Genomic DNA, 25,568 nt, shown 5'->3' on the forward strand with positions numbered 1-25,568 from the left:
GACAGAGAGAAGAGGAAGGGCTGGTTGGTCCAAAGCGTGGTGGGACCTGGGGACTTCTGAGCCCATGGACAAGGACATAGCCATGGAGGCCTAGAGCTGAGAGTGAAGTGTCCAGCTGATATGAAGTGAGGGGAGATGCACAAGAACACCCAAATTTGTACATAGTACCCATTTGACCTAGCTTTGATGGCTTGATCACAACTCAACTAAAAGAAGATAAAAAAAAATCTGAAAAACGAAACAATTGTAAACTGCTACAATTTGAAGAACTTGACCCATACTTATGGATGTATTACCTCAAAATACCAACTGAGAGGGAAGGAGTCTTCAACTCTGTATGCAGAGTTGATAGGGACGGGCAACTTAGACATTGGCTACCTAAAATGAGTGGGGGTGATAAAGGCATGAAGTGAGTGGCTTTTAAGTTCTCAAGAGGGAGTTTAGTTAAAGAGTGTGTGGGGGAAGGTAGAGTCCCCACTGAATAGTTTTCATCTTGTCTAGATGGGTCTGGTAAAAAGAGATGGGGATATTATGATTCAATATTGAGTAACTGTTATCATGACTAATTGTGACTGTCACAACTGTAAAGGTAGAAGTTTTGTAACAAAAACGGGGGAGTAATCTTGCAGTCCAGAAACAGAGGACCCTAGGACCATCATCAAGGGAGAAGAGCACAAGCAGAATGTGGGACCCTATCCAGAGAAGCAGTGACACCAGAGATGGAGGCAGAAATGAGGAGGACATGGAGAGAGGGAACAGCTGAGGACTCTGTACTCATGGAAAGAGAGGGACTGGGTGCTGGCGGCCAGGAGGCAGGCTTGCAGAATGTGCCCTTTGGTTGTTTAAACTATTATATATTCCTGAATGTTTTTGTGTACGTCTCCGCCCCCCCACTCCCCCAAAAAAAACACACAAAAATATCAACAAAAAACAGAGGGAATGGAAGCAAATGTTGAATGATGATGCATGGAGGAGATTGTAATCATTGCAATGAAACTATGGTGTAAAGTCAATGTTTTCCCATGTAAACTATCACTCAGTTCACAATAAAAACTAAAAAAAATAATAATAATAGCACTATTGCCACATATTATTTTTCAACATATGTTTTCACTTAAGAATATATCTTTTACATCTTTCCTTGTCAATAGATACTAAACGGTTTTATTATATGCTTTTTACTCAACCTTCACTGAGAAGCATTTGAATATTTCCAATTACTATTACAAATAATGATGCAATGAACATTGAACATTTCTTTTTACTTAACTGTGCTAAACTTTCTGCAAAATGAACTCCTAAAAATCAAATTGCAAGGTCAAATCGTATATAAAAATCTAATGCTCTTAAATCTGAATTCTGCCACTGGTTCTGACCCACTGCCTTGTCGATATTTCTAGAATTTATACAAGATCTTTCAGCAATTAGATTACAGACCTCTCCCCTTACCCATCCAAACCCTACCATGGTTTTCTGAACTAAGCGATGATATCTACCAATATTTAAGTACAGGCAGTCCCGGGGTTATGAAATATGTGTTTAAGTTGAATTTGTAGGTAAGTCAAAATAGGTGCATATGGTTCTTATTTAGCCTTATTTTAGTGCAAAAGACTTGAACCCTTTTCAATGATTTAAAAGCTACACATGCAGCATGTGAAAGTGATTGTGATGAAGAATTTGTTTTGAGTATGAGTTGGTTTCAAAGTGAGGCCAATTTTACATAACAAGGAGGAGCCAGTAAGGACTCTTGATATGATGCTGTAGGATCAGCACTGGACTGGCAACCACAAGGTCAGCAGTTCAAACCTACCAGATGCTCCTCAGAAACCCTATACAGGGTCACTATGAGTCAGAACTGACTTGATGGCAGTTAACAATAGTCTAAGTCAAATATTCATAACCAAGGGACTTCCTGTATGTCCCCTAAATACAGCCTCTCCCCTACCCATGTCCCAACCCAAGTCCTGTTTCCACACCCCGTCTTAGCAGTATGTTGCCACTGACAGTTCCTGTATCACTATTCTCTTTCTCTCCACCTCACCTGCCATTAGACATCAATAGGGCCAGTGGGCTGTCATTTCCATCAAGGTCCAAGTCTGGTGAGTCGTTGTCTGAGTCATTCAAGCAGGTACCAGTGATGAACTGCAGAAGGAGGATGCTCAGTTGTCACTTGTCTGGTACTCCCACATGAACCAAAATAGCCAGTACCCTCCAGTTTCACTGGTTAATCTGTCAAAACACCAGGTCTTCTGCTACTCCACCCCCCATTCCCACCTAAATGATTACAAAATCAGGAGGCTGATTTTGTAATCATTTGTGACCAGCTCAGGGAAACTCATCTATCAAATGAAACATTCCCTTAGAAGAGGTATGAAGGGGGCATATTTAGATGCCTATGAAGGGTACCGCTGTCTTATGGCATGGGGGAGGCCTCGGAGAAAGAATTTTCTCAAGGATCTGATCAACATTCCAACCTGACTCATACATTATGTTCTCAATTGTCACCCCCCTCTCAGCATTTCGAAATTCAAGTATCACTCCTGGACATCTCCCCTAAGGGGATAGAACTAGTCCCCTGTATCTCAGGGTCCAACACACATCCTTAACTGTGGCATCCACATTTCATTAAACTCATTTGCTTTCATTATTATCTTTCTCACCAACCTGTAAGCCTCCATATGGCTATGTTCACAGCACCTATCACAGTGCACAGCATAAAAAAGGTCTCAATAAATGCCTGATAATTGAGTGAGACTGGTAGCCAAACATCAGAGGACATAAGGGAGGTGGGAACAGGACAGAATAGCCTGTCCATTTGATACCCTGCTATTTCAAGGGACCCAAAAGGGTTGGGTTGAATCCATGGGTCAGCACCCACCTTTGCTTTCTGGGAAGAGCCTGTCTTCTGTGCCTGATGATTGTATGTGTCCATGAGATTATAGCTCAACTGGCCAGCAGGCCCCAAGGCTGAGCTCTCCTTGCCCTTTCGCTCTGCCTTCTTGAAGAGGTCCGTGGGCTTCAGGCCTTTCTTCTTTGAACCACTTTTGGAGGGCAGTGACAGCCTGGACATGGATACTGAAGTGCAATGAGCTGGCCTGGTTAAGGGAATGGAGCCAGCTGGGAAGATCCTCTGCAGCCCAAAGATATTGCTTGTCTTCCCAATGTTCTGTTGGAAGATATCCTACAAGAGTGTTAGTACACAAGGGGATTAGAACTTACTCAAAGGTTATCTCTATTCTAAGGGCAGAGATCTGCCTGCTATAGGAAGTACTGCAATGAAAGTGGCTTACAGATGGGCTACTTATACACAGCTATTGCACAATGAATCATTGAGAATTCACTGGATGGTGTTTCTTTACTCAGCCATTGGCAAGTAAAGAGAAGACAAGCAAAGGAAAAGCCCTGGCTCTACTGTCACAACTGGAGAAAAGACTCCAAGAAGAGCTGACGTAAGACAAAAGTTGACTAGTACTAAACTGTATAGTTCAAATCATAAGGACTACATGATTTGAAAGAAGAAAAGTTCTAGAGTCCTAATTCTGATACTAACTAGATATATAGCCTCAGGAAGACATCTGACTACTTCTAGAATTCTGTTTGTTCAGCTGTAAAATAAAAGAATTAGGCTGTACAAGTAGTTTCAAAGATGTTCTGTGATCCCTTTGAGCTTCTCAGGAGCCCTGAGGATTAGAGGGAGATGGAAGGCAGAAAACAGGAACATGTGCAACTCTAGGCTTCCCACCTTTATCTCACTCAAATCAGCTATACTTAAATTTGTCACATATATTGGGCTTCCACATAAGATCTCATTTGAAAAAAGGATTCGATTGCTTTAAAATATTGAAAGCCACTGGGCTAGATATGATTGATATTTCTGTTCTCTTCCAACAAGCCCTAAGTTCTATGTAAACAAGATTGATTTAAGTGAGAAGAATCAAAGAAAAGGTGGGCCTTAAACTAAACCCTGAAGAATTCTAAGTTATGCGAGCGGAGGAAAATGAAGTAGGAAGCACACAACACAAACTATCATGTAGACTATGAAACATGTTGCAAATAGTGGGAGTAGAATCCCAAATTCCCAGTAACTATAACTCTGGCCACCTGTAAGCATGGATATATATCCCAAATATTATAGAACATTAATGTATATATGAGAACATTATAGCATCTGAGTTCAAGGAAAGTTTAAACATCCTAAAGTTCAAATCTCCTTTGGTGCCTCTGCTACTTTGCCAGACCACACTGATTCTCTCTTTGCTGCAAAATCTATTAACAACATGGCTTACATTTATTGAGTACTTACTCTGCCAGTAAGTACTCTTACAGGTAGAGTACTAAGAGTACTAAAGTACTAAGGTATGTGAGGGGCTCTACATACCTTAGCTCTTTAATTCTAAAAAGACATTGAAAGGTTGGTATTATCCTCATTTTACATATGAGAAAAATGAGGATATGAAAGACTTGCAAGTGACAGAGTGGGAACCAGTACCTAGGTTTCTCTGAGTCTCTTACCACTATACCTCACTCCCTCATGGTATAGGCCACCTGGTGAAACATGGCTTTGTAATCATCTTCAACCTGAGAAAACTAATTTTGCAGAATGCAGAGACTGAGTCAAAATATTAACAATAACAACAACTACTACTACAACTACTACCACCCATCACCACCATAACCCAAAATCGGAATTTATTGAACGCCTACTGTATGCTAAGCCCTGTACTTGTGTTCAACTTGCATTGTCTTATTCATTCTTTTTAACAACCACTGAGTAGATATAATCATCCCCACTTTAGAGATGAGGAACTGAAGCTTAAAAAGGTTAACTTTTCCCAGGGTCTTCTACTAGACTGTGGGCAGGGATATTATGTATCCCAAGAGCATAGAAACAATGTGCAGCACACTGTAGGCCTATAATAATTATTCAAATAAATGAATAGGATTCTTGGTAGCATTTCCCAACCCTTCTCCCAGGCTCTCAAGTCAATTGTAGAGGTCTGACCTGCCACATGAGCCTCAAGTCCTTCCCCAATATCTTCCCTCTGCCCATGCTTCTTACTTCCACCAAGCGGATTTCCCTAGCCAGATCCTTAATGAGCTGTACAGTTCGCACTGTCTCTGGGATCTCATCTTCATGGTCTGGAAGAGCCTGTCAAACAAGAATTATGAGGAATAGATCCACACATCAATAAACAACTGATTTTTGACAAAAGCAATTCAATGGAGAAAAGGTAGACTTTTAAACAAATGGTACAAATTGGATATCTGTGTGAAGAAATTTAAAAAAAAATCCTCAATATTTGAGGCCATAAAAAAAAGTATTAACAAAAAACTCTCAAAATAGATCATAGACCTAAATATAAAATCTAAACTAAAAACCTTTTAGGAGAAAAATATTTGTGAGTTTAGGTTAGGCCGAGATTTCTTAAATAGGACACATGTAAAAAGAAAAAAACTAGTTAACTGAACTTAACCAAAAATAAAAACTTCTCTTTGAAAAACACTTAAGAAAAAACAAGTCTCAGACTGAGAGAAAATATTTGCAAAATATATATCTTGATAAAGGACAGGTATCAAAGGGTTTGAGGAACTCAGTTGTGGGCTTAGACCTTACACAGTTAATAAATGACAGAATACAGAATGGAAACAAGTTTTTCTGACTCCAGGGCCTGTGCTTTTTCAATGCATTGATTCTGTTGATATACAAAATCTTTGTAGAGTAAAAAAGCAAACAAAACTATGTCACAAAGTTGAATTTAGTCTAAAGTGATATTTTATATAAAAGAGAAGTGTTAAAAACCTGAGTTCAACTTGAGTAGAAATATCCTGAAGCTATGTTCCCATAAGCAAAGACATTTTTAAAAAAACATTAATATCAAAGCAATGTCTGATTCAGTCAGTTCAATTAAATTATGAGTTAATTACATAAAATGTAATTTGATCACATTAAAATGTTTTTAAGCAGAAAAGATGCAGCCAAGGTAATTGATGTGAAATCAGATCAACAATCATTACATTTATTTTCACTTTTTAAAAACCAGTGTTAGTATAGTATTTAATGATGAACTTCTAGAATCTCAAAAATATAAATAAAAATCAGGGGCCTCAGGGAGATTATTGTTGTTGTTGCACGCCATTGAGTCAATTCCAACTCATAGCGACCCTGTACAGGGTTTCCGAGGAGTAGTTGGTGAGTTTAACCACTGACATTGTGGTTCACAGACCAGTGCTTATCCTATAGCACCATACAAGGAGTAAAGATCTCCAGTACTGAGCAGCTACAGATGCACAGGGAGAGACCTCTCTTTTACAGTAAACATGTACCCAAGATTTACATCTGCATGCAGACTGATCTCTCAAGCTTTTTGCTTGTGAGTTCTTCCACTGCTTTTCACTTCACCTCATCCAGAGAACTGATAAAAAGAAGGGTCAGAGATGAAACTCAAGGTAGCCACACCTGAGGTGTGTGGAGAAAGCGAGATCATAGTCTAAGGTCCAGGTGTAGGTGTGTCAGGGAGCAAGAGAAAGCACAAAACATGAAGTCCAAGTTTATCTGGTGGCAACAGGAAATGGGGAGATTGCGTAAGTTAAACTACAGTGGCTGAAAGGTATGCTTAGGTCATTGTATGCAGAGAAAGGAGACTGTAAGAAGTATCTGAAGCCTAGTGGTATACTTTTTCCTCTTCTTTTTTTCATTTCCTAATTTTTAAAAATTCATTCTTTTGAACAAGTAATCCATTTACACGGCTCAAAAACCAAACAAAATAAAAAGATATATATTGGAAGTTTCACTCTACTCCTGTCCTTGTCAGCAGGCTATCATCCTATTCTCACTTTTATTAGTTTCTTATGTATCCCTCCAGATTATGTGTTTAAGCAAGTATAAAGGGGCTTCAAAAAGTTCATGGAAAAATTTCATTATCTTTTAATTCCATTTCTCCATGAACTTTTTGAAATCTCCTTGTACAAACGTGTGTATATGTATAACTCTCGTTTTCTCCTATTTTACACATTAGGTAACACAGCTCTATACAGTTTACCTGAAAAATTCTGGTAGATAACCCAGCTTTCTTAGTTTCTTTTATAGCTCTTAAATAGTAAACCATTGAATACACAAATAATGGCATTTCTAAATAGCCATTTTGGCAGTATGCATCAAGAGCCTTACATTAAAAAATATATATACTTTGATCCAGCAATTACTCTTCCAGGAATCTATCCTGAAGAAACAATCAAGAGATGAAGGACAAAGACTGATGCATACAGGTATTCACTACTGGATTCTCTATAAATTGTTGTTGCTGTTCAGTGCCATCAAGTTGATTTTTGACTCATATAGTGACACCTGTGACAGAGTAGAACTATCTCATCATGTTTTCTTGGCTGTAATCTTTACATGAGTAGATTGCTAGGTCTTTTTTCCACAGAGTCCCTGGGTAGGTTTGAACCATCAGCCTTTCAATTTGCAGTCATATGTTTAACCACTGCACCAGTAGAGCTCGTTTCTCTATAAATATTTCCTCCCCCAAAAATATACAGAAAAAAAAGAATTAACAATAAGCAAGTAGCTAGGTAAGGAATGACACATCACTGCAAAAGAATATCATGTCCATGAATGTCATATCATAACTAAATGCCCATGAAGAACTTTGGTGATACAGGAAAATGCTTAAAGATAAGCCAATAGATTCAGAAACAAAGTTGTAAGTACAATGAGACAGCAATTATGTTTTAAAAGTTCATATAAAAAAGATCAGAAGGAAATATACCAAAATGTTCATGGTTGTTCCCCTCTGAGTGTTAAAATTACAGGTGATATTTTCTCTTCTGTATACTCTTCTGTATTTTTCTAATTCTCTACAGTAAACATGTATTATGTTCTATAATCAGAAAGAAAATTTTAAAGAGGAATCCTATGCCAGTGTTCTACTATAACTCAGTAATCCACATACTTTCCTGGTCCATTCTGTTTCCCCAAAGCATCTACTCAAAGCCAATCCCTGAAAAGAGAAAAAATCTAAAGGAAGTAGAGAAATAAGTATATTACTTCTTTTCTTGTCCAGGCTTTAAAGGCCAAGTTCAGGGCTTTGCCACCATGGACCAGGTAGGAGGCAGGGTGTCTCCGATTCTCTCGCAAACCTAAGAAAGGAGGAAGGCACAGTGTCAGGGAAGACATGCAGAAAGTGAACGACTTGCTACTTTTGTCAGAAAACCAGAGATAATGTTCAGGATTCAGAGCAAAACTCTAGATCTGGATTTTTATAATACTGTTCCTTACTAAGTATCTACTATGTACTAGCCACTTGACATTCATTATACCTCATTTAATCCGTATTCCACTCTGAGCGGCAGATACTATTATCTCCATTTTACAGTTCAGAAAACTGAGGCTCAAAGAGGTGAAAAGCCTTAACCCAGGGCATATAATACAAGGACAGATTCAGAATTGAAACCATGTCTATTTGAATCTGAGGCTTGTGTTTTTCTGCTGTACTATCTCTTAGATTTCAAATTAGAACACTCAAAAGGACAATGATTGTTACCTACATATATTTGAAGGACCATTAGAATGGTGTGACACTGTAGGATAAGCACTGGACTGCTAACCACAAGGTAGACAGTTCACACCTAACAGCTGCTCCTTGGAAACCTTGTACAGGGTCGCTATGATTTGGAACCAACTTAACAGCACTTTAACAAGTGTAGAAGAGGGATTAACTATAGGTAATAGTTACTCCAATGGGGAAGGCTATTACAAACAGTCAGATATAGGCTCAATAAAGAATTTTCTACTGAAATAACCTGTTCAGAACAGGTAATAGGCACTTTATCATCCAGCTTCTGATAGAACACTTAACTGTAATCTTCCTAGATGACAGAATAGTTTGAAGTATTGGGTAAGACTGAGGTTTTTCATAATTCTGAGATTCTGATTCCACTTGATCAAGTCACCTTGAGGAATCATTAGGCTTGAGCAAAGGACCTACTCTATTTCAAAGCAGACCAGGAAAAAGAAAACCCAGCAAGCAAGTTTCCATCTGGATTGATTCTTAAGAGCCAAGGAGATGATACAAGACTGTACTTTCTCCCCATGGGAAGTCCATCAAGGAAACGCTGAGACTATCAAGATTGAGTTTCTTACCTTAAAGAAAATAAGTATAATTTCATTCTGATCCAATTTTCTCAGCTACTCTTATAAAATAAAAAAGGTAAAATCCACACCCTGTATGTTTGTTTTTTTTCAGTGAAAAAAGCCAAGCTCAAAAGGTTCCATAGTGTATGTCTTGAAATGAGAAAATTATGGAGATAGAAAACAGATTAGTGGTTTCTAGAATGGTTCAGGGATTGAGGGTGAGTGGTAACTCTAAAGGAAATCTTTGTGGTGATGGAATATATTTTGATTGCAGTGATGGTTTACACATACACACTCACAAAAGAAACAATGGGCAAAGGGCTCCATACCTCGAAAGATATCCAGGATGTGTTTTCCCACATACCAACAGATGGTCTCAAAGTTGGGAAACTTGAAGAGGTCTGCTGTGCTCAGCCGCTTCTCAATTTCATAGGCTCTGAAGGAAGTAGGCATAAAATGATAACAGGGCTCCCATTTACTGAGATTCTAATATGTATCAGAGATTGTTTAAGTTGCATTATATCATTATCTCTAGTCTTCACAATGACCCTTTAAGATCTTGTTTTACAGATTAGATAGTCTGCATCCCCAGACTGTTACTTGTCCAAAGTCATATATACTACTAAATAAGGAATAAATGCTGTCCACAGACTAAACATCATCAAGAACCAATATGCATCCTTTTCTGAGCATCTTGCCTTCTGTGCTGCATTCCCTACAACTAGAGGATAACCTAAGAACTCTAGCAGATAGAAATGCCTAACTCAGGATCACCACAGTTTCAGGACTCACTTGAGCTGCATTTCAATGTTAAGGCTGTGTAAGAAGTTCCCTCCAAAGGCAAGGCAGTCCACAGGGGTCAGCACAGCATGGATCCATCCTGCAGTGCAACAAGGCAAAATTATACCATTGAGAATGAGGCAGGGATGAGATGTGGTAAGGGTGGGAAGTGTGGTAGAGGGCCTTTCTTCCTCTGGACCCTTTCAGAGAATATGTAAGGTCAAAAGTAAGTTCTTGATGCAACTACGATATTATTAGACTTTTTCACCCTCATTCTCTCACAGATGTACAGTGAAGTTTTCCAGAGGATACATGAACTGATATCACAAAAGACTGAATGCAGCAGCAGATCTGAGGATACAGCTGGCTTCTATTAACCCAAACATTATAGATATTTGAAAAATATAAAATAATTCAATTCATATCACTAACTTTTTATTGGAAAAAAAGTTATTTTTCTTTAAAAACTTAAGCTAACTGTAATAGTTTATTATTATAATTTCTCAATAAATATTTTCATTTTTCTCAGTTTTAATTTATAATATGGTAAATACAAACCACATAAATAAAAGCTCTTTGGGGACCTCAATAATTTTTTATTATAAAGGGGTCCTGAGTCCAGAAAACTTGTAAACAAATGCTCTACAACAATCTCGACCCCTCATGTCAATCCTATACATCCAACCCTAAGTGATATGACTAAACAATAAATCTGTCCATGACACTTCCTGATCAACATCCTTTAGTAAAATGAAATGTTTATTTACAGGAGAATGGATAAACTGTGGTATACTCACAATGGATTACTAGAAAGTATTAAAATGAATGAACTACAGCTATATGTATCAACACGACTGAGAGAAATGTTAAGAGAAAAAAAGATAAGAATATATCTAATATGATTTAATTTATATAACACTCAAAAACATGTAAAACAATACTATATATTATTGAGACACACCTATGTAACAAAAACATAAAAATACATGAACATAATAAACAACAACTTCAGAACAATGTTTAGCTCTCAGAGAGAAGAATGGGACACTGAGGAAGGGTATACAAGAGGTTTTAAATATATTTGCAATATTTTATAGTTTTAGTTGAATGAGGAACACATGTTGTTTTTGTTAGGTGTCTTCGAGTCGTTTCAGACTCATAGCGACCCCATATAGGGTTTTCAAGGAGTGGGTTTGAACAGCTGACCTTGTGGTTAGCAGTCCAGTGGTTATTCTTTAGGCTTTAGTACCCATAAACTACTTCACATAGCCTCGTTTCACTCATGTCTTTCTCTAAGTCAGAAATGCCTTAGTCAGTCTCTACTCACCCTTCAGACATCACTATTCTGCCAAGATTTTCACAAACCCCCTAGCTACACTAAGTTCTCACATCTGTGCTTCCATACTTTCTGGTGGATAGCTCTATTGACCTCATGTGGAACCGTAGGATAAGCACTGGACTATTAACCACAAGATTAGTGGTTCAAACCCTCTAGTCACTCAGAAGAAAACGTATACAGGGTGACTATGAGTCAGAACTGACTCGACAGCACTTAACAACAACACCTCTATTGTTCTCACTTGGTGCAGTAGGATAAGCATTGGGCTACTAACCACAAGTCTGGTGATTCAAATCTACCAACCTCTCCTTGGAAACCCTACATGAGGTCACTATGAATCAGAATTGACTCAACAGCAGTTGAGTTAGGCTATTAGAATATTACACTAAAATGGTCTATTGATCTTTTTGTCTATAGCACAGAAACCAATTTCAGGGCAAATAGTAGACATTTATTGTTTCAGTAACTAAGTAGACTGCAAGCAGTTGTGTGCTCACAATGGAAAAAGAATTATGCTAGAACTGGCAAAGGATTAAAAGATGTGCAAATAAATGTATTGGAATAGAAAACTATAAAATAGAAAAGCAAATGAATGGTGTATGGTGGCAAGGAGGGAGAGGGGACTGACTTGCCTCACTACATATTCTATAAAACCAATATAATCAAATCAATATTATGTTTATATGCATATGAATAGACATACTGACCTGTGCAACAGAATAGAAAATATAGTATTAGATCCCAATATACATGCTAAATCAATAAATAGCAATGATGACAGTTCAATTCAATGGGAAAAGAATGGATTATAGTACTAGATAAAATGGTTATAAATCTAGAGAAAAATAAAATATGCAAAATAAAATATATAATGGATGGAGTTAATGGAAGAATGGAGACAATAGAGGAAAGAATCAGAGAAATTGAAAACTGAACAATAAAAATTACTCATTCTGAACAAAAGAGAGACTACATGAAAAATAAACTTAGGGACCTAGAGGGCTATAACAAAATACATACCATTCATAGAAACAGAGACCTAGAAGGAAACAGGACTGGAAAATTATTCAAAGGAATGGAGTTGTTGTTGCTAAATGCTATCGAGTCAGTTTGGATTCATAGCAATCTTGCATACGGTTTGCAAAGCTGTAACTCTTTGTGGGAGCAAAAAGTCTCATCTTTCTCTCATGGAGCAGTTGGCAGGCTTGAACCACTGACCTTGTGGTTAGCCATCCAGTGCTTACCTTACAGATATTTTCAAAGGAATGTTGTTGTTGTTAACTGCCATCCAGTTGGTTCTGACTCCGATTCTATATAGGGTTTCTAAAGAGTGGCTGGTGCATTTGAACTGCTGACCCTGCAGTTAGAATTCCAGTACTTATCCTATAGCGCCACACCAGGATTCCTTTCAAAGGAATAATAGCTGAAAATTTCCTAAATATGACCAATAAAATTCCCCATAAACCTACACAATTGAAGAAGCTGAGTGAATTCCAAAAAGCAATAACACAAAGAAATCCATGACAAAACATATTAGCCAAACTTCTAAAAAAACTTTAAAGCAATGGAAAAACAGAGCATTGTTTATAGGGGAAAAACAAGTCCAATGACAACATAAACCTCATCAAAAACCATGGAGGTCAGAAAGGAAGTGACATAACCTTTTTCAAATACTGAAAGAAAGGAACTATCAAATCAGAAGTCTGTACCCAGCAAAAATATCCTTCAGAAATGAAAGGGAAATAAAGACATTGTCACAGAAAGGAAAATTAACAGAATTTGTTGCTAGCATGCATATCCCAAAAGAATGGCTTAAGGAAGCTCTCTAAATATAAAGTAAATGATACAAGGAGGAAACACTGAATACTAGGAAGGAAAGACAGTAGAAGAGTAAAAATATGGCTTTCCTTCTCCTCTTGAGTTGTCTAAAATATATTTGATGGTTGAAGCAAAAATTGTATTATTATATAGGAGGTGGTCTTAAGATAACAACCTAATCAGACACACCACACTGTCCCTCTACAACAAAGACTTGAGAAACCATGTGAAACAGATGCAAATGGTAATCATGAAATCCTGAGCATCAAATGAAAAGATAAAAAAATTAGATCATGCACCAATATGAAGTAGCAACAATGAAAACAGAAAATGAAGAAAGTTATGTAGTGGAGATACCCTGTCCAGAAAACAGTGTGGCAATCTTGAGACAAAGCAAACAGCAATCCTGGTTGAGAAGTACAAGAAGACAACTTCAGGGAAGCTATAATAAGACACAATGTAGACAAAACTAGAGTGAAGCAAAGTGAGCAGAACACAAACCAGATTTAAAGATGGAATGTGTAAGAAGGCAGGAGAGAGCGCCAGGGACTCAGGCGACCATAGAAAAGGGAGGGAGTAGAAAACAGGGATAGAACTACTCACCAGCAGTGATCTGTGGTCATTTATATTAAAAACCTACATGAAGGGAAGGAAGTCTGTGGATTGATAGGTAGAGATACTAGACTCTGGACAGTATCCCCATACTCCTATCCAGAGCATTGGGTTGGAGCAGGAACCTGAGAGCTGAGTACACCAATGCCACAGTGATCAGAGGATCAGAAGAGTACAGTCTCCCACCCATCCCACCCTCCCAGTGATCACAGGTGTAACTCCGTACACATACCTGGCAACTGGTGTGACACCCCCTTTCACCACTCTCTTGTCCAGTGATGCAGTGAGTACCTGCATCATTAGACAGTTGGTCAGCATTGCCCCCACACAACCATTACCCTATCTCATAGCACTCCATCACTCCAAGAACCAGAAGTGCACAATATCATGGATCACAAGTTGTGCCACCACCTAAACAATTGACACTACATGTACACTGCTGTCTTGCTCCCCTGGTGGCTGGAAATACGCACTCCCAGACTGCACACCACATGCCAACTACCTCCACATGTTCATGCTTACCACAATGCCCCAGCAACCAGAAGCACACACTCCCATGGCCTATGAGTTGCACATTACTTGTGCCCACCTTTGCCCAGTTCCCCTCACATTTGGGGGTATGCACTCCGCAGATTGTGGTTCACACACTCACAGCTACAAAGATTAGCAGTTTGTACTTTGATCCACTGCCACACTGTTTCCTTGAAATCATGTAAGGATGTGCTCACCCACTCCCTTCCCTGCACCTGGTGAGTGGCGGCAGCTGTACAATGGCAACATGTACCTGAACTTCTCTGATCCAACAAGTAATGCAACCACTAACTGGCACACTTGCCCACCACCATCCTCCCCACCACCCTCTACCCCACCCACCCAAAGAGTGGTGGTGAGTGATTCCCACACTTGCCCGTTACACCCACCATACTGGCTCCTGAATCAATTGGTGAATGCTATTGTATCAACATACAGCAAAAATAAACAGCAGCCAACACCCACTTAGCCTACCCTTAGGTGCTCCATATGAACAGTGATACACACTCACATTTGAGCTGCTACCCACCCATTTAAAAGTAGGTGGTGAGTACCATAACAGGTAACCAGAGCAGCATACATGTCCCGTCTTCTCAGACAAATCAAAGCAAAACAAAACAAAAAATCAGGTGAAGCAATCAAACATACAACCAATAAATAAAATAACACCTTAATAACTCAGAGAAAACAGGCAATAACAAATTGTACAAGAACCAGGACAAAATGACTCAACCAAGTGACAAAAATAAAAGGTCAGGAAACCTTCCATAGAAAGAAAGAGTGATGAAACTAGCTGATAAGGAATTTAAAAAATATATTTAGGACCCTTAAGATATCAAGGAAAATGTAGATAAAACCAAGGAAAATAGATAAAATCAAAGGAAACAGGCAAAACTATAAAGTAAATCAGGAAAACAATACAAAAACAAAATGGCAATAAATCAGTGGCAAAGGGACAAATACTTTAATGATCTTACATGAAATTAGCAAATATAACAGTAAGTCAAAAATATTGCTATATAATCATAGCAATCTTCATTAAATCAAAATATCAAAATATCAAAATGTGAAGCTTCAAAAGCTATCCTCTTTTGAAGGCAATATTTTCATCTCTTTTAACACTTTTTTACTTTGCATTCTTCAATTTACACCACATCAAAATGGCAGTTTTGACATATTGAGAGGACTTTCAAATGTTTTTTGAGTTTTAGGAACAAAAAGAAGTCTGAAGGGACAAAATCAGGACTGTACAGTGGGTGGGGTAAGGTTTCCCAACAAAATTATCACAGTGCACCCTCAAACAATGAGCAGATGTACTGTCATGATGGAAAAAAATTCCTTGGCACAACTTTGCTGGCCTTTTCCTCACCAACACAATTTTCAATTTTCATAAAACTTCTTCATAACAAACCCTTGTGATTGTCCTGTTTCCTTTAAGAAAACCTATCAAGATTATCCCTTTGAATAGTAAACACTTGTGGCAATCTTCTATGTTGACCTCTCTGCCTGGAATTAACTAGCCCAATTGTTGTTGTTGTGAAGTGCCGTCGAGTCGGTGCCGACCCATAGCGACTCTGTATAAGGTTTCTGAGGAGCAGCTGGTGAGCTTGAACCACTGACCTTGCAGTTCAAACAGCTTTGCAGCCTGGCACATTAACCCACAGCGCCACACCAGGACTCAATAGATCCCATCAAAGCCACTGTATTGATTGGACCAGTTTTAGGAAGGCACCCTAATGAGACTAAGTGCATTACTGAAAGAACTTTTCTGCAGCCATTCATTGATCAGAGACATGGTTAAATACATTTTATTTGAAATAAATCTGTACATGTATGAACTGGAACTCATGTAGAAGTACTTTTTTACATACCCTTGTATAAACAAGCTGAAAAAAAATCAAAGGATGAAAATACACATATCAGAAAAACAACTCAAAAAGAGCAGGAGTTATATTAATCTCTGATCAAACAGACTTGAAGGCTAAATCCACAACAAAAGAAGGGCATTATATAATAATTAATGGGTCAATTCACCAGTAGAGCATAACCATAATGAACATTTGTACCCAATGAGAGATTCAAAATTTATAAAGCAAATTCAGCTTGAAGACTAAGGTGCGCCTGACCCAAGTCATGGTATTGTCAATAACCTTATAGGCATGCAAAAGCTGGACAGTGAATAAGGAAGACTGTAGAAGAATTGATGCTTTTAAGTTATGATGCTGGAGAAGAATACTGAAAGTGCCATGGGTTGCCAAAAGAACAAACAGATCTGTGTTGGAAGAAGTGTAGCCAGAGTGCTCCTTGGAGGCCAGGATGGCCAAACTTCATCTCTCATACTTCGGACATATTGTCAGGAGTCATTGTAGAAGGATATCATGTTTGGTAAGGTGGACAGTCAGAGAAAAAGAAGAAGACCCCCAGTGAGATGGATTGGCAAAGTGGCAGCTTCAATGGGCTCAAGCATGGCAACAATAGTGAGGTTGGCCCAGGATTGGGCAGTGTTTCGTTCTCCTGTGCATAAGGTCGCTATGAGTCAGTACTGACTCGATGGCACCTAACAACAACAACAAAGCAAATTCTAACAGCACTGAGAAGAGAAATGGGCAGTTACCTAATAATAGTAGGTGTGACAGTTAAGGTTTTGTGTCAACTAGACTGGGCCAGGATTCTCAGTGGTTTAGCAGTGGTTTAGACATAGTAATCCCCCATGATGAGCTATAATATAATGAAATAACTCCATGATGACATCTGCTATGAGCAGCCAATCAATTCAAAGAAAGTTTCCTAGGGGTATGGCCTGCTTCCAATAATTGGATTCTTTATCACCACTTCTTTATCATTTCTTCTATTCAATATTGTGCTGGAAGTCTTTGCCAGAGCTATAAAGCAAGAAAGGGAAATTAAAGGCATCCGAATTGGCCAAATGGAAATAAAACTATCTCACTTTTAAATGATATAGCTCTATACATAGAAAATCCCAAAGACTCGGCAAGAAAATCACTAGAACTAATTGAAAGATTCAGTCAGATTCCTTTATATCAATAAAGAGAGATCAGAAAAAGATATCAGGAAAAACAATACCATTTATAACCCAAAAAATGAAATACTTAGGAATATGTCTAACCAGATAAACAAATACTTAGAAAAAGAAAACTAAAAAGTATTACTACAAGAAACAAAAAAAGACTTACATAAATGGAAGAATATATCAAGCTCATGGATAAGAATACTTGATTGTGAAAATGTCAATACTGCAATGTACAGATATAATGCAATCTTGATGCAGATCCGAACATGATACTTGTAAAAGATGGAAACACTAAACACCAACTTTATATGAAAAGGAGAGAGATCCTGGAGAAGCAAAGCATAATTAAAGAAGTAAGATAAAGTAAGAGGCCTTACACTTCCTGATCACAAAGCCCACTATAAAATCACAGTAGTCAAAATAGCCTGGTACAATGACAGACACAGACAAAAAGATCAGAATTGAGAACCCAAGAGTAAATCCATCCACCTATGGACAGTTGATCTTTCACAAAGGGCATTTGCAGAAGAATAAAACAGGACCCATATTCTATAATAAAAGTGAACTCAAGATGCATCAAAGACCTAAATGTACAATGCAGAACTATAGAGATCATCAATGAAACAACTGGGATAAACTTAGGGACCCTAATATATGACATAAATTCACTATCAAACATAACTGAAAATAACAGAAGAAGACAAAGTAGATAACTGGGGTCACCTAAAAATTAAACAGCTATGGTCATCAAAAGGCTTCACCAAAGAGTAAAAGGAGAGCCTACAGCTTTGCGTTCAGAGTCCTGGAGTAGGTGTTTCCAGCCATTCATACTCCCAGTATTCTATTCTCTGATTTTGTTTGCTAGCAGGCCAAGAGGGTGACGGCACTGCTAAGATGAAGCTCACGAGGTCTTTGATGAAACTGAGTCGTGAAAATGTAATTATTAAATTGAAGAATAGGACACAGGTCCATGGAACAATCACAGGTGTGGATGTCAGCATGAACACACATCTTAAAGCTGTGAAAATGACCATGAAGAACAGACAGCCTGCACAGCTGGAAACACTGAGTATTTGAGGAAATAATACTCAATATTTTATTCTGCCAAACACCTTGCCTCTGGATACACTACTTGTGGATATAGAACCTAGGGTGAAATCCAAGTAAAGAAAAGCTGTTGCAGGAAGAGGACGTGGCTGTGGTAGAAAAAGAGGGGGTCCCTAGGTGATAATGTCTTTCAAGATTACTGTTTCAAAGTAATAAGTGATTTGAGATATTTTTATACAGGTTTTATTTATGTCAGTTTTAAATAAGCATAAATATAAGACAGTTGCCTAATGTTTATATCAAATTTGTAGTGCCATCATATATGTTCATTATATTAAAATAGATTCTCCCTTTTCCTGGAGTTTATTCCAGGAAAAATTGGAAAAAAGGTGATAGTCAAATTCAAAATCAGGAGTCAGTGATTTTGTTTCCATTGTTGTTGTTTTTTGTTTGTAGATTCTCAGTAGATTGTAGTTTTAAAAGTTCTTCTGAGTTGAAACAGCAGATAATCTGTAAATTGTTAGTTGTTAAGTTCCAAAACATGTTAATGTAGAAAGAATGTACTTGTCAGTGGCTCACTATCAAGTCTTTAAATGAATCGTTCAAGAACAAACAGACAAATATCTACTTTATTTTACAGCAAAATTGGATTATTTCTAATTATTACTATGGAATTTTGGTAATGTTTTAGTTGTTTCAAGATTAAAGAAAAATAGCTCTTCAGTGTATTAAATTCTCTGTCAAACTCACTACCATTTGTTTCTGTATCAAGAAAAAAAGTAAAGTTGAGGATGTGGGGAAACTAAATCTATATTTTCATTTAATTATATATTATGACTATTTTTGTTAAATAAGGAAATTTTCTGTGAGGATTATTATCTAAAATAAATATTTGGGTTCTGTGAAAGTGTTACTTAAATTGAGAGACAGCAAGAGCATTGTGTGTGTATATTTATTTTACTATAGACAACTGAATACACATATTTGAAAGAAAGAAAATAAAGAGCCTACAGACTGAAAGAACAGTTTTGGCTATGGTGTTTCCAACAAGGCTCTAATCTATAAATTTAATAGAAAACTCCAAGTTCTCAATAACAAAAAGATAAACATTTCAATATAAAAATGGACAGAGGACATTAATAAAAACTTTAACAAAGAAGAGATTCAGGCAACCAAAACATATGAAGCAATGCTTGCATTAGCCATCAGAGAGATGAAAATCAAAACAACGAGACATACTCACCCCAAAAACAATGGCATTGATCAAAAAACTGAGACCGATAAATGTTTGCGAGGCTGTGGAGAGACTGGACTCATACAGAATGGTTCAAGCACTATGGAAAACAGTATGGTGCTTCCTTTAAAAGCTAGAAATACCATATGAACCAGCAATCCCACTCCTAGGTATAGAGAAATAAGAGTGGAAATAAGAACACACACATACCCATGTTCTTCTTATTATTCATAATAATAAAAAAAATACGAGTTAAAAATTATCTGCACTCTGGCTGTAGAATTTATTTTAATCAACTCTTAGAAAAGACAACTATATCATTTTTTCGACATAATCTCCTTGCTTTTCAATACGCTTTGTCCATCTGTCACCAAGCTTTCATATTCCCGTATAAAAAAATGTTTTAGGCTGAGTTGCGAGCTACAAATGCACTGCAGTCTTCACTTCTTAGTTAGAGGTGAATTTTCGTCCTCAAAGGGCTGCTTTCAGGGGACCAAACAGATGAAAGTCTAATGGAACAAGATCAGGATTATAGGGAAGATGCTTTAATACCTCAAAACAAAATTTTTGCAGTGTTAACAGTGTGGGCAGAGGTGTGAGGGCACGCATTGTCATGCAAGATCACAATGCCCTTGGATAGTGGTCCTCTGAGTTTAATACAAAGTTTAGCTTAAGCTCTTCAGTAAGCATCTCACTATAATAAGCACTGTTGATTGTTGAACCTTTTTCCTGATAGCGGCCCTTGAAAATCCCAGAAAACTATAAGCATCAATTTTCTAGCTGATGGTTGACTTTTGAATTGTTTCTTGGTCGGCGATTAAGGATGTTTCCATTTCATACTCTGCCGTTTACTCTAAGGCTTGTAGGGATAAATCCATATCTTGTCACCAGTAACTATTTTTTTTTAAGAAACTTCTACCTTCCTTTGAGTATCGGTCTAAATTTTGTTTGCAGATGTCCAAATGCTTCTGTTTATGCTCTTCCATGAGTTGTTTTTGTTTTTGAGCAATGTCATCTCACACAAACTTTTCAAAACCTAAGTCTGTGATGGATTATTTCATAGGCAGAGCCATTGCTGATCTGCAAATGATTTGCCATATAATCCACTGTCACTCATCTATTGGACAGGATCATTTCACATGCACACTCAATGTTGTCATCAGCAGTGGACATGGACAGGCATTTTAATATAAGCGGAGTGCAGGTAATTTTTGACTCACCCTCATAAAAACAACTTAAAATGCATATCAATAGATGAATGTATAAACAAACTGTAGTGCATACATACAATGGAATACTACCCAAAGATGGAGAATACTGATGAATTCACAATATATCCCATAACATGGGTGAATCTGGAAGACATATTCTGAGTGAAATGAGTCAAATACCAAAGGACAACTACTGTACAAGACCAATATTTTCAACTACCTCATATGCATGTGGAACTTGGACAACGAAATAAGGAAGATCACAGAAAAATCGATGTATTTTAATTATGGTGTTGGCTAAGAATATTCAAAGTACCATGAACTGCCAGAAGAACAAACAAATCTGTGTTGGATGAAGTACAGGCAGAATGCTCCTTAGAAGCAAGGATGGTGAGAATTTGTCTCTCTTATTTTGACATATTTTCAGAAGGGATAAATCCTTAGGTTGCAGAAGTAGACGGCCAGTAAAAAAAGAGTACCCTCAACAAGATGGATTAGCACGGTGGTAGCAACAATGGGCTCAAACGTAACAATTGTGAGGATGGCTAAGGACCAGGCAGTGTTTTGTTCTGTAGTGCATAGAGTCGCTATGATTCGGAATCAACTCAACAGCACCTAACAATAACACAACAACACTATTATGTGAAGTCAAGAATAAGTGCACATACAGAAACATTCTTGGATAGTTACCAGAGAAGTGAAAGGGAGGAAGGGAGAAGTATTAACTAGATACTAGACAAGAGTCAACTTCAGTGAAGGGCTTTCCCTTCACTACATAATATGGTGGGTATCAGCGCACTGTGACCAAAGCAAGGGAAGACACTGAAAGTTATGCAATAATAATGGACAACTATGGCAAATACTGTAACATACACAGCCCTACAACAGCAGTTGTTGTTGATGTTGTTAAGTGCCATCAAGTTAATACTGCCTCATAGCGACCTTATATAGGGTTTCTGAGGAGCAGCTGTTGAGTTTGAACTGACGACACTTTGGTTAGCAGTCCAGTATTTACCCCAGAGAGTCCTGATGAGGTGCTGTAGGATAAGCACTTGACCCCAAGGTTGGTTTGAACCACAAGATCAGTGGTTCAAAACCACCAGTTGGTTCCTTGGAAACCCTATACAGCAGGAATGGGAAACCTTTTTTCTGCTAAAATTGGTAACATCATTCATGGGCCTTACAAAATAATCAACTTAAAAATGAGTCTGCTATATTTGGTGAAATGTTAATTACTCACCCCTAATGTGATGGCTGGAACCTCGGTTGCCATGGCAGGGCCAGACCAAATGATTTCGTGGGCCAGACGTTCCCCACCCCTGCTATACAGGGTCACTATGAGTCGGAACCGACTCGATGGCACTTAACAACAACTTACCCTACAGCACCACACCTGCAACAGAACAGCTAACATCATTTATGAGTAGATACATCAGTAAACACATACGCTAAACAGGTGAGGGAGGTTGGATGGGAGTACATCCACATACATATATACAGGTATGCATTGCTTAATGTCCCATGACACACTATGTGAAACAGGATGTTATATGATTTGGCCACTGTGCAAAGACTTGTCTCCTTGGGCACAAGTCTCTTGAGAGCACTAGCCTGGAGGCTGCTCTACAGTGAATGGCCCAAGCAACTTCCACTGTGGACAAATCAAATCTGATGGCCAGGTGCCACAAAGTAGATAGTGACCACTCCACTAGGTACCCCCTGACTGTTGCTGTTTTCTCTACTAAGCTACAGCCTTTTAGAATCTTGCTGGGAAGGGAAGGAGCAGGCTAAGGGTGTCAAGGATGACTGAGCCAGTCAGGGATTAGACCTGCTGAGTAGCAGGAGCTGTGGGGACCAGGGATGAGAGTCTAGGCCTGGGCCTCCATCACTACAGACTAATTGACTTCTGGACCACACACAGCAGTGGAGCAGAAGTGAGGCTCCGATCTCAAGATGAAGGTATTGTGTCCTGGTACACAGATACCACTTGCGTGCCCCAGTCCATGGACATATACACTGTAGGATGTTGCTTGATCAGGCATTAGTTGATGCAAACATATATTTGGTGGATATTTCTACATATACATTTGTAAATGATGCACACATTGTCATAATTATACTAGAGCACACAGGGAGCACTGTTACAGAAACTGCTTAGACATTAGGACGGAACTACTGAACCTGAAGGATAAAGAGGAATTAGCCTTCAGCCTTGGGAAATATTTAGGTCAATTGTCAAAATACAGTTCATAAAGATAATGTGCTACAACTTAGTCTGGTAGTAGCATCTGGTGTGCTAAATCGTGCAAGCAGCCATCTAAGAAGTAACTATTGGCTTCTTCCCACTAGGAGCATAGAAGAGTGAACAAAAACACTCAAGAAAGTAATTAGTTCAAAGGACATGAACCACAGCCTCCTCTAATCTGAAACCTGAACTAGATGGCACCTGACTACCAGTATAAAACACTCTGTCCCAGACATACAATAGAAGGTCCTGGTTAGAAAGGATGTACATAAAAATAAAATAAAAATTTTTCATGTGGAACAACAATAACAAAAAAAGACCAGACTTACTAGTCAGAAAGAAACCAGAGGAATCCCAAGACTACTCCTATGAGAAAACCTAACTTGAAACTGAATACAACCTCGAAGGCCACCTTCCAGTGAAATAATACATGGGACTATAAAACAATGTGAAGAATGCGTTCCTCATAATAATCAACTGTATGAGACAAAAAGGGCAACAGTTGGCCAAAACCAAAATTGGGAAGACAGGGAGGAACAGGGACACTAGATCAGTGGAAACGGGGCACCCAGAGAAGAGAAAAGTAGAGTGATTACACAATGTTGGAGACTACTGATTGGAAAAAATGAATTTGCTATGAAAGCGTTCATCTAATGCACAGCTTCAGTCTGAATTTGTATATGAGCAATATAAGGTCTGTTTCAATTGGCCCCTGGCCTTTGGCTGATGGCACGGAATTTTTCCATCATCTCTTCCTACAAGTACAGTCAATCTGATTTTTGTGTATGCCATCTGATGAGGTTCATGTGTACACTCGTCTTTTCTGTTGTTTAAAAAATGTATTTGCAGAGAACAAACAAGATGGCGGATCGGGTGGAAGTGCAGTAAGGAGCTCTGTCAGCAACAACACAGAATACAGGACCAAGCAGGCTCAAGGGATGGTCCCAGAACTCTGAACCACATATAAAGGAATATTTAGAAGGTTGGAAGGCTTACAGGTAGGGGAAGTTGTAGCAGATGCAAGAAATCCATTGCTTCCTAATTCAAGACATTCAGCAGCTCCAGGAGCCGCCACCTTGGGTGAGACCAAGTGGGGGAAGGATCTGAGCGGCCACAGACGCCTGGCAGAACCGTAGAAATAAAGGTGTGGACATTCTTTTCTTTTGGTATCTGTTCATTGGTCCTTGCTGTCTGCACAACTCCATTCTGGTGACTATAGGAGTGCCTGAGCTAGTGGACACCACAGCCCCACCCTCGGAGGGTTCTACTACACATGCGCACAGATCTCCTTGAAACTTAAAGAGACAGTTTCCACTTAAAGCCAAACGGCCACAGCCGGCCCTGAACTGTTTATAACTAGAAAAAAGGCCTGAAAGAGAATTGTGGAATGGGACAGGTAGACAAAAAAGGAAATAGGCCGAAAATTAAATCCTAAATTACGTCAAAACGACCAACAGTGGCATCTTGAAATTTCTCAAGAAGAAAAGTAAAAAGGGAAGCCCATTTCCTGATCACATCTATCTGGAGGCAATCAGAAAGCATAAAAAACACCAAAATACACAGGGATCTAGGTATAGCTTGAAAAGGGTAAATAATACTAAAATCATTGACTGCCTTATGAATATTAGTTTCCCTTGCCTACTATTGTAAAATAGACACTTCAGTGGGATAGAAAGTAATGTGGGAAACATGATTAGAGAAAACTTGTAAGCCTGTCTTCGGCCTATAACTGATTGGAATACCTCAAAGGGGTTCTACAACTTGCTCAGTGAAATAGGCCTGGTACAAAGCCTTTACAGAGTATAGGATCTTAGGTGGAATCCTGAGTCTCATCCAGAACCTTATGAGGTGGGACATTCCCACTAGAAAGGATAAGCAGACTGTAACAGATACAGTGACAGAAGATACATCTTCAAAGAAAGATCATCAGGAAAAACCCAAAACAAAAATGTCAGCATGACTGGCTACTACAAGAGTAAGCAAGCTCTTCGCCAGGAAGACATCAAGGCTAGCAATCAAGTGCCTTCAGGACAAACTCCCCTCTAAGACTGAAACTCAAAGGGAATACACAAACAAACATGTAAGCTTGCTGGTGACCACATTGGTCTACTTGTGAGTGGAAGAGGTGGAAAGGCATCAATGAAGAAATGGGCTGAGTTCAACCCCAGTCCATTGAATCCCGTTGACGTGGAGAGGAGAGAGAGAAGAGGAAGGGCTGGTTGGTCCAAAGTGTGGTGAGACATGAGGACACTTGAGCCCATTGACAAGGACTTAGCCACAAAGGGTTGGAACTAAGAGTGAAGGATCCAGCTGATATAAAGTGAGGGGAGATGCACAAGAACACCCAAACTTGCATACAGTACCCTTTTGACCTAGCCTCAATGGCTCCATAATCAGAACTCGACTAGAGGAAGATTGGGGAAAAAAATTTTTTTTTTTTTTGGATAAAGGAAATAAGGGTAAATTGCTTCAATTTGATGAACCTGGCCTATACTCAGAGCGGTAGTTACTCTAAATACCAACAGAGAGGGAAAGAGTCTTCACATCAAGTATCAATGCTATCCCCTCTGTACACAGGGTAGATAGG

The 25,568-nt window shown here is 38.6% G+C and overlaps 1 protein-coding gene across 3 annotated transcripts in view; it reads right to left on the reverse strand.

Annotated features, from left to right (window-relative positions):
* Positions 1–25,568, reverse strand: part of PHF8 (PHD finger protein 8) — a 143,085-nt gene that overhangs the window by 59,697 nt on the left and 57,820 nt on the right. For 2 of the 3 annotated variants that reach the window (XM_006875252.1, XM_006875254.1), the window contains 6 exons: positions 9,926–10,013; positions 9,463–9,569; positions 8,048–8,139; positions 5,060–5,149; positions 2,879–3,181; positions 2,042–2,142 (listed from right to left, as the gene is read on the reverse strand). In XM_006875252.1, the coding sequence (XP_006875314.1) occupies positions 2,042–2,142; positions 2,879–3,181; positions 5,060–5,149; positions 8,048–8,139; positions 9,463–9,569; positions 9,926–10,013 (781 nt within the window). The remainder of the gene's footprint in view (positions 1–2,041; positions 2,143–2,878; positions 3,182–5,059; positions 5,150–8,047; positions 8,140–9,462; positions 9,570–9,925; positions 10,014–25,568) is intronic. The other variant, XM_006875253.1, reaches the window with a different exon arrangement.

The sequence above is a fragment of the Chrysochloris asiatica genome, unplaced genomic scaffold (assembly GCF_000296735.1).
Source record: "Chrysochloris asiatica unplaced genomic scaffold, ChrAsi1.0 scaffold00315, whole genome shotgun sequence".
Lineage (NCBI taxonomy): Eukaryota > Metazoa > Chordata > Mammalia > Afrosoricida > Chrysochloridae > Chrysochloris > Chrysochloris asiatica.